The sequence below is a fragment of the Panthera tigris genome, chromosome B4 (assembly GCF_018350195.1).
Source record: "Panthera tigris isolate Pti1 chromosome B4, P.tigris_Pti1_mat1.1, whole genome shotgun sequence".
NCBI classification, from domain to species: domain Eukaryota; kingdom Metazoa; phylum Chordata; class Mammalia; order Carnivora; family Felidae; genus Panthera; species Panthera tigris.
The window spans coordinates 33,935,494-33,947,931 of NC_056666.1; the positions used below are offsets into that span (position 1 = coordinate 33,935,494).

The 12,438-nt window shown below is 42.3% G+C and overlaps 1 protein-coding gene across 3 annotated transcripts in view; it reads left to right on the plus strand.

Annotated features, from left to right (window-relative positions):
* Positions 1 to 12,438, plus strand: part of MICAL3 (microtubule associated monooxygenase, calponin and LIM domain containing 3) — a 205,194-nt gene that overhangs the window by 78,169 nt on the left and 114,587 nt on the right. For all 3 annotated transcript variants that reach the window (XM_042991467.1, XM_042991469.1, XM_042991468.1), the window contains 3 exons: positions 7,494 to 7,833; positions 9,900 to 10,107; positions 11,965 to 12,081. In XM_042991467.1, the coding sequence (XP_042847401.1) occupies positions 7,570 to 7,833; positions 9,900 to 10,107; positions 11,965 to 12,081 (589 nt within the window). In that variant the 5' untranslated portion in view covers positions 7,494 to 7,569. The remainder of the gene's footprint in view (positions 1 to 7,493; positions 7,834 to 9,899; positions 10,108 to 11,964; positions 12,082 to 12,438) is intronic.

Genomic DNA, 12,438 nt, shown 5'->3' on the forward strand with positions numbered 1-12,438 from the left:
TGAGGCTAAGTAGGATGGGAAGTCAGAAAAGAGCAGAGAATGGAATAGTGCAGAAACAAGAATAACAGGGGAAAGACTGCTTCCTTACTATATTTTGGCTTGCTTCCTAGGTACCCAGAGAACCTTAGATAAGGTTATGAGAGATAAGCCATTGGGGCCTGAGCAGTAAGAGGCAACAAGGAGTCTCGTGCCCAGACTGCTTGATTCAGTCAGCTCATTGCCTCCTGAGGTGAGGGCCTCAGTGTCCCCATCCACAGATGATAATGGCCCTAGTGGCTTTGGTTGCAGAAAAACTGATGCAGAACTCAAGACATTTGGCGACTTTGGTCTTTGTTTCTCAGGCAAAACACAAAGGAATCTCTATAATCTGAAGTGCATTTTTCATCTGAGTTTCCTCCTAATCACATTCCAAAATATGCCTTCCTATGTATAGACTTACTCCTAAGATCTATTTAGACAAGTTACACCTCTGAATGGGCTAGGGAAAGGAGCATTTCGTTGAGTCCTTAATAAGATTCAGAGATTTGCACATCTGCTGGTATATTGATGGTGCAGTGGCTAAGCAGACTCTGGTTTCATACTCTTGAAGTGTAATTCTTTATTTTCTTTTTTATTATTTTTTAAGTAGTCTGTATGCCCAACGTGGGACTTGAATTCACAACCCTGAAATCAAGCGTTGCATGCTCTACTGACTGAGCCAACCAGGTGCCCCTTGAAGTATAGTTCTTATTTTTTTGTTTTGTTTCTCTTTCCTTTTTCTATTTGTATTTTTTAATGTTTATTTTTGAGAGAGAGAGAGTGAGCGAGTGGGGTAGGAGCAGAGGAGGCAGGGCAGAGGATCTGAAGTGGGCTCCACGCTGTCAGCACAGAACCCGATGTGAGGCTCAAACTTACAAACTGTGAGATGATGACCTGAGTCAAAGTCAGACATTTAACCAACTGAGCCACCCAGGTGCCCCTCCTTTTTCTATTTTTAAAGATAGTTCTCCCCTCTTACAAATAACCATCCACCAATTCTAAGAGGTAGAGATTGAGTGTTCTCATAACCAGCTATGAGTCAGTGACAGACCTTTACTCTTGCTGTAAATAGAAACATAAACTCTGTTCCTGAATGTACTTCATAGGCTGTCTCTCCAGCATTTTCCTCCACGGCCAAGGAATGTGCAAGGCTTCTGAGTCAGCAGTCAGCTGCCATGGAACAAAACATGCAGGATATTGTCCACTGGCAGAAATTGCACCAGTGCCCTGGAAACCTGGCATCATCTCCTCTTCCTCTTCCCTCCTCGGGCTCCTCACTTCCCGTTTCCCTTCCTTCCACACCTTGGCTTTTCAGTCCCCAGGGTTTCTGGCACCTTCCGGCCAGGTTTCCTGGTCTCTAGGTTCCAGTAATTATGAATATTGATTTTTCCAGGATACTAGGATATATGGCACCCAGGGATGGCCCAGGAGAGGCCCAGAGGAGCAGGATGAGTTAGACCTTCGGGAATGAGGGAAGCGAGGGCAATAACAGGAGTGGCCCCTCTGCTGCTCTCCCCAGCTGCTCTCGGTGAATCAGAATGCCAGATTCCCCTTGCTAAATGACACAGTCATAGTCCAGCAGAGTTACAGAATAATACTGTAGTACTTGAGAGTGTCTTCCTGCTGTGGTCATTTGGCTTGCAAAGTAGGAAAAGTGAGGCAGCCCAGGGGAATTAATCTTGTGTACTCTTACCGTGGGTGCTTGTCACATTGTTCCAGGAACCAACTTACCTCTATTTATCTGTTGTCATTAGTGACCTGCAGGTCGAAATCCCTTAGACTGGGCATTTAATACTTGACTACTGCTTGGAAGCCGACTCTCTGCAGCTGTCTGGGAGCTGTGGTTGAAACCTGTTAACTTGAAAGTCAACAGAAGGATTGGGGGCCAGTTACTAATGAAGGTGTTCATCTGTGGTGGGGTTTGATTTGGAAATTCTCTGTGGTGGTTGGTAGCTCTGTGGACGTAAAACAGAGCAGGCTACAGCCAGTCAAGGGGGAGTTAGTGTACAAATCAGAATTTTTCTTTGAAAATAAATGCTCAAGACACTTTTAGGGAAGTGTGAGCACAAGGCAGGCATTATGACAGGGCAAAGGCTTTTAGAAATAATGTTGCAGGATTTTTAATGGGTTGGTTTCAGCAAGAACATCTGGTACTGAGTGCCCCAAATCTTGGCAAGGAGTGGAAGGTCGCTGCTGTTTAGGAACTGAAAGAAATCATTTTCTTCTTTGACAAGAGGCAGAGAGATCAAACTAGGTGTATATTCAAAGCTCCCCAAATATTGTGACTCTGGTGGAGTCAAAGCAGGTCTGGCATCAGGGTCAGGATTGCAAAATGCTGTCTGTTTGCCAAAAAAGCAAATAAAGGCACAGAAATCCACACAAGGAAGCCAAGAGGCAATCACTCTGGGAACTTTGTTTCTAGTCATTGGTTGTTACCTGTCACCCTTTCTTCTGCCTTTAGATAAACACATCTGTTTTTTTCTGACCCCACAAGCCAACTTTTGAATATGTCCCATTTCTCTCTCTCTCTCTCTCTCTCTCTCTCTCTCTCTCTCTCTCTCTCTCTCTCTCTCTGTCTTTTGGAGAAAGAGTGAGCACAAGCAGGGGAGAGGGGCAAAAGGAGAGGGAGAAAGGGAGAGAGTACCCTAGACAGGCTCCACGCCCAGTACCGAGCCCAACACAGGGCTCAATCCCACAACCCTGGGAGATTATGACCTGAGCCAAAATCAAGAGTCAGATGCTCGACCAGCTGAGCCAACCAGGTACTGTACCATTTCTAAGATAAGCCTTGGCATATAAGAAAAAGAGTGGGCTCTTTTTAGGAACTTTAAAATATTTCTCTTGCTGCTTACTGTTACCTAGAATAAATTTTTATTTAGAGGGGACTAGAGGTTAGTTCTATTTAATTCCATCTCTTGATGGACTCTTGGCCATGTGGTTATTGAGACAAGTTATTTTTTTTACCAGTGTACTTTTTATATCCAGAGCCAGGAGAGATTGTTGAGTAAGTATGTATCTGAGATGAGAAGCCGAGTCAGTGTGTTCCAGGTAAAGAATTACCATCTTCAACTCGGCCTCCATAGTATATGAAGACTGTCGTATCTGTTGATGTAAAGGGAAAATGTCAGTTCTTATGTAGTTATTACTTTCTCCCATGATACTTAAGACACATCTCCAGTTGATTTGGTTTAGCCTTATAATATCATGGTAGAGAGAAGCAGGATGTTATTTCTACTTCACGAAGGGGTATTCTGTTGCTCAGAGGCTTACCCAGTATAAGAGCTTTAGGACAGAAGATTGGTCTCTTCCATGTTAGGAACTTGATGCCTTCTGAGAATTGATTTAATTAGCAATACAGTTTGGTGGCTCCTAGTGCTCTTGGGTTGGTTCCCTAAATAATGAGTCACTTCTTGCTTCTGTACCCCTCCTGACCACAATGGATCAACAGCTCCCTTCCTCTGTCTTTCCCCATCTCCAAGAATAAGTCCTCTTTATTTTTTATTTTATTATAATTATTTTTTAAATTTTATTTAAATCCAAGTTAGTTAACATATAGTGTAACAAAGGTTTCAGGAGTAGAATTTAGTGATTCATCACTTACCCAGTGGTCATCCCAACAAGTGCCCTCCTTTATGTCCATCACCCATTTAGCCCATCCTCCCCACCCAATGCCCTGCCAGCAACCCCTCAGTTTGTTTTCTATATTTAAGAGTCTTTTAGGGTTTGCCTCTGTTTTTATCTTATTTTTCCTTCCCTTCCCCTATGTTCATCTGTTTTGTTTCTTAAATTCCACATGAGTGAAATCATATATTTGTCTTTCTCTGACTTATTTTGCTTAGCATAATACATTCTAGTTCCATCCATGTTGTTGCAAATGGCAAAATTTAATTCTTTTTGATTGCCAAGTAATATTCCAGTGTGTGTGTGTGTGTGTGTGTGTGTGTGTGTGTGTGTGTACACCACATCTTTATCCATTTGTCAGTCAATGGACATTTGGGCTCTTTCCATAATTTGCCTATTGTTGATAGTGCTGCTATAAACATTGGGGTGCATGTGCCTCTTTGAATCAGCATTTTTGTACCCTGTGGATAAATACCTAATAGTGCAACTGCCTAGTCATAGGGTAACTCTATTTTTAATTTTTTGAGAAACCTCTGTACTGTTTTCCAGAGTGGGCGCACTGGTTTTCATTACCACCAGCAGTGCAAAAGTGTTTCTCTTTCTCTGCATCCTCGCCAACATCTGTTGTTTCCTAACTTGTTTATTTTAGCCATTCTGACAGGTGTGAGGTGATATCTCATTGTGGTTTTAATTTGTATTTACCTGATGATGAGTGATACTGAGCATCTTTTCATGTGTCTGTTAGCCATCTGGATATCTTCTTTGGAAAAGTGTTTGTTCATGTCTTTTGCCCATTTTTTCACTGGATTATATGTTTTTTGGGTGTTGAGTTTGAGAAGTTCTTTATAGATTTTGGATATTAACTCTTTATCCAATATGCCATTTGCAAATATCTTCTCCCATTCTGTTGGTTGCCTTTTAGTTTTGTTGATTGTTTCCTTCTCTGTGCAGAAGCTTTCTATCTTGATGAGGTCCCAATAGTTCATTTTTGCTTTTATTTCCCTTGCCTCTGGAGACATGTCTAGTAAGATGTTGCTGCAGCCGAGATCAGAGAGGTTGTTGCCTATTTTCTCCTCTAGGATTTTGATGGTTTCCTGTCTTATATTTAGGTCTTTCATCCATTTCAAGTTTATTTTTGTGTATGGTCTAAGAAAGTGGTCCAGGTTCATTTTTCTGCGTGTTGCTGTCCAGTTTTCCCAGTACCATTTGCTGAAGAGGCTGTCTTTTTTCCATTGGATAGTCTTTCCTGCTTCATCAAAGATGTGTTAGCCACACATGTGTGGGTCCATTTCTGGATTCTGGATTCTGTTCCTTTGGTCTATGTGTCTGTTTTTGTGCCAGTACTGTACTGCCTTGATGATTACAGCTTTGTAATACAGCTTGAAGTCCGGAATCATGATGCCTCCAGCTTTGGTTTTCTTTTTCAAGATTGTTTTGGCTATTTAGAGTCTTTTCTGGTTCCATACAAATTTTAGAACATTTTGTTCTAGCTCTGTGAAGAATGCTGGTGGTATGATGACAGGGATTGTATTGAATGTGTGGATTGTTTTGGGTAGTATAGACTAAGTCCTCCTTAAAGTAAAGTTTCAGTGCAGTCCTGTTTGTCACACTAATAGCAAATTGGTGGTATGCCTATGATGGAGCATTCTGACTAGAACACCAGAGGTGAGTACTGTGACCATGAGTATTTCCTCACTACTAAACTCAGAAAACTTGAGAATTGGAAGAGGAGTTTAGAGAACATCCAGTATAATTTCATCTTACACAAGGGAAAATCAAGGCTTGGTGAGACAAAGTGACTTGTCCAGGGTCATGCAACCAATATCTGTCACAGGGGGGTTCAGCGCTGTGTTAGTGCTTGTCTCCTTGCTCTGGTCTGCTTCTTTGTTCTTTGGTCTTCGGCCCTTTGCCTCCTACCTCCCAATAATAGGTCTAAGTAGTGATGATAAATAAAATGTGCTACAAAAATGATGAAACAGACCCAAGGAAGTGAGTGCATTAAAAGAGCATGTAAAGTGTCTTCTCCCATCTTAAAGTTCTAGCCAGCAAACATAGGATGGTGGATGTGTAGATGTTTTGGATAAATGGAAGGGGTAGACATTATCATTTTTGTCAAATATGTTTGTGGGCAAAATGGAATGGCTATAAAATCTTCCCACCCTGCCATGTATCATGTGTAGCAGCAGGACTTTTTCAGTCATTTGAATACCTACTTACTTTAACGCTTCTGAACTTTGTGCTTCTTAGACTGCTAGGACACTGCCCTTTGGTTCTCTTCAGACCTCTCTCCACTGTACCTCATAATCTTTTTAGAGAGCTCTTCTTTCTCTGCCAATTCCTTACAAGTTGATGAGTCCCAGATCTTATCCAGAGCTCTTGGCTCTCTCTTGCCATGGGCTCTCCTTGTGTGATTGTACCACTTTTGTAGGTTCAACTACCACCTGTATGCTAATGACTCCCCAGTCTAGGCGTTCACCCCCAGCTACTCCCCTGAGCTGCAGATACATACCTGGCTGCCTAATGAGAACCTCTGCAAGGCAGCTCACATGTAACAGGCCAAAAGGGATCTCACCACTCTACCCTCACAGATGAGTTCTATTTTTAATCCATTGGCCTGGTGCACCATTTACTCAGTTGCCTTAGCTGGAAACCTGGAAATCATTCTGGAGTCCTTCATCTGTAAGAGTCAATCACTCATAAGCCTTCCTATTTTATTTCCTTTTCCACATTCTACACTTCTTCCCCACCTGGCTACACTGATTTATCCTGAAAGACTCAGCTGTCACCTTTCAGAAGTTCATCTTCAACAAGGACCCACTGCAATTAGGTTCTTATCTTCTATATTACCAAATCCCTCATGCCTCTCTCTCTAATGACACGTAGCATAGTACATTTAACATTCTTTTTTTTTTTTAGTTTATTTATTTATTTTTGAGAGAGACTGTGTGTGCACCCATGTGCGTGTGCACTAGCCAAGGAGAGGCAGGGAGAGAGGGAGAGAGAATTCCCAAGCAGGCTCTGCACTGTCAGTGCAGAACCCAATGTAGAACTCAATCTCATGAACCATGAGATAATGACCTGAGCCAAAATCAAGACTTGGACACTCAACCAAGTGAGCCATCCAGGTGCCCCAGTACGTTTAACATTTTGTTTATTAATCTGTCTCACCCACTGAACTGTAAGATCCTTGAAAGCAAACACTGTCTTACTCATCTTTCCATCCCCAGTGTCTGAGATAGTGCTTGGCATGTAGAAGGTAGGGGCACCTGGGTGTCTCAGTTGGTTAAGCGACCGACTTTAGCTCAGGTCATGATCTCGCAGTTTGTGAGTTCAAGCCCCATGTCTGGCTCTGTGCTGACAGCACAGAGCCTGGAGCCTACTTTGGATTCTGTGTCTCCCTCTCTTTCTGCCCCTCCCCCACTCATGCTCTGTGTCTCTCTGTCTCTCAATAATAAATAAAAATGTTAAAGGAAAAAAAACTTAAAACAAAAAGGTATAGGATATACATTTGTTGAATGAATATGACACTTAGGAACTCCACTTTGAAAAAGAGGTACATATCCTAGAAAATGTGTGTAGGTACGGAGTGCCTGTGTGGCTCAATTGGATAAGTGTCCAACTTCAGCTCAAGTCATGATCTCATGGTTTGTGGGTTCGAGCCCCTTATCGGGCTCTGTGCTGACAGCTCAGAGCCTAGAGCCTGCTTTGGATTCTGTGTCTCCCCCTCTCTGTCCCTCCCTCTCTTGCACTCTGTCTCTCTCTCAAAAATAAACATTTAAAAAGAAAAGAAAAGGAAATGTTTGTAGGTAGGCATTTGGATTTGCTAACCATTCTTTTTTCTTTATTTTTGTTAGATTAATGTGACAGAATCGGGTGGATCAACAGCCATCCCCTTGCCCCCTTTGTTGGGGGTGCTGAGAGTGGGGAAGCATGGAGGACAGTAAGAATGAGACAATGAATCGCGCTCACATCCTCTTTGACCGGTTTGTGCAGGCCACCACCTGCAAGGGAACCCTTAAGGCCTTCCAAGAGCTATGTGACCACCTAGAACTGAAGCCTAAGGACTACCGCTCCTTTTATCACAAGCTCAAGTCCAAGCTTAACTACTGGAAAGCCAAAGCCCTGTGGGCAAAGTTGGACAAGCGGGGCAGCCACAAAGACTACAAAAAGGGAAAAGCATGCACTAACACCAAGGTAAGGGTTTGGCTTCTCCCAGGCTTTGGGGTCACTGACCTAAGGATTTAACCAGAAAAGAAAAGATTTTGAGTAGAGGTAGGCCAAAGAAAAGGATTGGGTAGAGGTAGACTGGGTGAGAACTAGGCAGAGTCTAGCCAAGACCTATCACGGAGAGTCCAACTTCTACCTTGTTGAAACTTCGTGGGTTCGTTACCTGTGTTCAGTTGACTGTTCCCATTTCCCAGACCCTATTCTTTTTTTTTAAATGTTTATTTATTTATTTTGAGAGAACTCACGTGTGCAAGTGTGTGTGCGAGTTGGAGAGGGACAGAGAAAGACTCCCAAGCAGGCTCCACACTCAGTGTGGAGCCTGACATAGGGCTTGATCCCGTGAACCATGAGGTTATGACCTGAGCCGAAATCAAGAGTTGGACACTTAGTGCGTAACCAACTGAGCCACCCAGGTACCCCCGACCCTATTTTTACTTCATGTATTCACATACTGAACATTCAGTGTTTCAGCTCTTTAAGAGCTGAACAACCCCGAAGTCAAGTGGTATAGGAACTTTTTTTTTCCCTGAGGCTCTATTTTGAATCTCACACTATTAGGAGGATGCAAGTCACTTAGCAAAGAAGTAGCCATGGCCTGTTAGCATCCTATCTGAACATGGCTTCGTATTACCTGTCATGTCATGTTTATAAAGTCTTTATTCCATACTCATGACCGATAAGGTATAGATAGTATTTGCTAACTTGGGGATTTGCCGCAAGCTTCAAACCTCTTTTCATCCGTATTCCAAAGATTTGTTTTGATAAGCAAGGGCCTTGTAAGCCAAAATATTTCTTTTGCTTTCTTCACAATCTAGAGAAAGAGAGTTTTCATGAAACAGGGGAGATACTCAGTCACCTGTGCAGGGGTAGGTACAAGGAACTGGAGAAGGAATAATATATTTCCTGCTTTCCTCCTTATGTGAAAACACCTTTTGTGAGAAATTTGGAGCAGGCTAGCAAAGAAATGAAGTTGTGTATGACTTCGTGACTAGATCATTAATGTCCTTTCATGAGCTTTACTTTGCCCTGTGTGGATACCTCCTCCAGTGGATTTGCATCTGGGTAGATACTCATCAGAATTCAAGAAATTTAAAGGCATGACTTTTATGACTGAGTTCTGGAGTTTTATTGCAAATAAAATGAATTCAAAACCAGAAACATTTTATGTCTTTTTTCCCTTCTGTGAATAGAGTACAAATTAGTTAAGTGTCCATTCTCACCCTGAGTACTTTCTAGAATAAGGGTCTTGAAGATCAGTTTCCTGGATTTTTGGTCTAAAGATGGTGATTTTAGAACTCTTTTCAGCACATAAAACTTTGGCTCTTGAAAGTTACCTTCTAGGAATCCTTGAGTAGTAGACTCATTCCAAGACTCTTAAGATTGCCTGAACTATATGGGGCACCTGGGTGGCTCAGTCGGTTAAGTATCCAACTTCGGCTCATGTCATGATCTCACAGTCTGTGAGTTCAAGCCCCAAATCGGGCTCTGTGCTGACAGCTCAGAGCCTGGAGCCTGCTTTGGATTCCGTATGTCTCTCTTTCTCCACTTTGTCCCTCCTCCACTCACACTCTGTCTCTCCCTCTCTCTCAAAAATAAATAAAACATTAAAAAGAAAAAGATTGCCTGAACTATGTATTTAATAATCTGTGTCTCTTTGGACAGAAATCTCCTTGACTTAGAAACCTCGCAAAAGATCCTCTCCTGTCAATTAAGGTGACGTCTGATTTTCAAATCATTTGTTGAAATGATGATCCACTTCAATGTATTACAAATCTACAGGTGCACACGTGCTGGGTTTATGTCCAGCACTGACAGTTAAGAGCCTCCGGTATCCATAACAATCACCAGCTTTTCTCTCAAGCTATTGCAGGTGGTCTCCTGTGACCCAGTTGGGTCTCCCAAGATTTCTTGGGAAAATAGCCCTGTTTGGGGGCTTTGGAGAATGATGGTTATGTGATCCATGAAACTGTTATAGAAATGTGAACTTTCCTAAGAGGTGCTCCCTTTGCCCTGAAAGCAGCTGTGTTTTTCAGTGTCTCATCATTGGAGCTGGCCCCTGTGGTCTCCGTACAGCCATTGACTTATCCTTATTGGGAGCTAAAGTGGTTGTTATTGAGAAACGAGATGCCTTCTCCCGCAACAATGTCTTGCATCTCTGGCCATTCACCATACATGATCTACGAGGTCTGGGTGCCAAGAAGTTCTATGGCAAGTTCTGTGCTGGAGCTATTGACCATATCAGTAAGTAAAACCAGTTCCCCTATAAGATCTCACCCCTACCTCTACCCACTTGTTCGATAAAAAGAGGCAGATTGAGGAATTCATACTCATCCAGCCCAGTTTGTTCTGATATCATTAGTATCTAATGTATAGAAAATACACTCTGCTTGGAGTCAACATACCTGTGATGCAGTGGTCTGTAACCTAGGACTCTTAACTGCAAGGGTTATCTCCTATGAAATGAGTTTAGCTTAAGGATTTCTAAAGTTAGGTCTTGAACTCTTACTGAGCACTTGCAGTGGGTGGGATCAGCATTGGGGCCAGGCTAGGAAATACTACCAATTTGAGCCTTGACCCTTTGGTGGTTTTTAGTCCAGGGGAAGAAGCACAAAGCATGAGGCTCTGTCTAATATGATATGATAGATACTCTAGTAATGTAAGAACAAAATGCTATGGGGACACATTTCTGTAAAGCCACAGTTATGGAAGCAGCCTCCTAATTTTGTCACAAGTGGCAAATCAGTAATGAGATTCGTTTGGTTAGGTGATTTTCATAAGGTCTACAACCTGGATAGCTCTTGCTGTACTTTTGTCATCTCCAAGCTCAGCTTGGGCCCATGCTTTTCCCTATAGAGTAAATACAAGTTAATGCAGACAGTGATTTTGTTTTCATGAGTAAGCAGCCTATCTAAAAAGTGATCCAGAACAGATGATGTCTACATTATGAAGTTCAAGTCTTGTTTATTGATCATCGTTAATGATTCCAGGAAAGCCTTATCAAGGAACTTTTGTTCTGAGCTCCTCCAGATGTGTCCTGCAAAAAACATTAAACTGCTTAACTTTGGCTGTTTGAGGCAGTTGTGCCAACTTTTCAAATATTGGCCAACAGCTACCACACTCCACTGGCAGAGGAAGTACTCTGCCCATCTGTTGGGCTATAATATGTAAAGCATCTTGGAATCCGGTTGTCTGCAAATATTCAATATGTGTTAGAATGGGATTTAATGAGCCTTTAGGAGTGTGACTCAGAAGGGTGGTGGTTGTGGTAAGCAGGGGAAAATAACCGAGATGGCTTAGATGAGGATTTGCATGTACCAGCTTAGTCAGAAGCTGCAGGTGAGTTTGGTCTTAAGAGAGGACCAAGGGTCATATGATTCAGTGGATTTGTCTGCCTTATGTAGGATTTGCCTTGGAGCTGAGAGAGTCCTACATGAGGGACAGATTTTTATCTTACCACTTGGTAGTCATTCATTGGACATGAAATAAACAAATCTCAGTGTAATAATGAGCAAGACTTTCAGTCATTTTGAGCCTTAGTTTCTGCACCTGTAGACCAGTGGTAGGAGGGGGAATGGTAAGAGATTAAGGTTTCCCCTTCTTACTTTATAAGAGTGTGTGAAGATGAGTGAGATAATAAGATGAAAGGGAGATGCTGTGGAAATCTCAAGTAGTGCAGCCCCTTTGTATCAGACTGGAGAGCCTACGTATGGGTGCACATCTTTTGCCTCTTATGGTAGGTACAATGTCCTGTCAGGATTGTAGATGCTGTTAGATGACTGTGGCTCTGACTGAATCAGGGGAAGATGGAAAAGAGAGTCTCCTGTTGTCCGCAATCTCTGTTGTCTCAGAGCTTTTGGTGGTTTTGAACACCTAACCCAAGAGGTGGGAATGACCTTGAATGTCTCTCTAGAACATCTCTTGCAGAGGATTTATTTTCCCTTTAAAAAGAAGGAAAGAAGCTGTAAAGCATGGTTTGGAAAATGTCTCCAGCTACAAAGACTTTGAGAATCTGGGTAAACTGTATAGGTGGGCAGATGAGCACCTGAGCAGTAATCACTTCAGTGTGCCCTCATTAGTATGATCTTTTTGTTCCCCCAGGTATCCGTCAGCTTCAGCTAATACTTTTGAAAGTAGCCTTGATCCTAGGCATTGAGATCCATGTCAATGTGGAATTCCAAGGCCTTGTACAGCCTCCTGAGGACCAAGAAAATGAACGTGAGTTGGATTGGAATGAAGAAGGGATAAAAGGGAATTGAATGGGTGAGAAAAGATGAAATCAAGGAAGAAAACTACAAGAATCTCTGGGTTATTTTCAGAACTAGTTAAAGAGCCTTCTCCAGTTGTACAAACTATATCTTTTGAGGAACTTTTGCCTGAATGAGGAGGCCTTTCTTGCAAACACTTGTATTCATTATTGCAAATCATATGATGGGGAATGTTCCTTTGTGAGCCTTCTTCAAGGCTTCTTTCTTTCTGTGGTGTTTGTACCTCATGCTTTTACACCTAGTGTTTTCTGTTTGGGGTTTTGTGCGGTCTGCCTTTGGTACCAAAAGGTGTTTTAGGTATATGAAT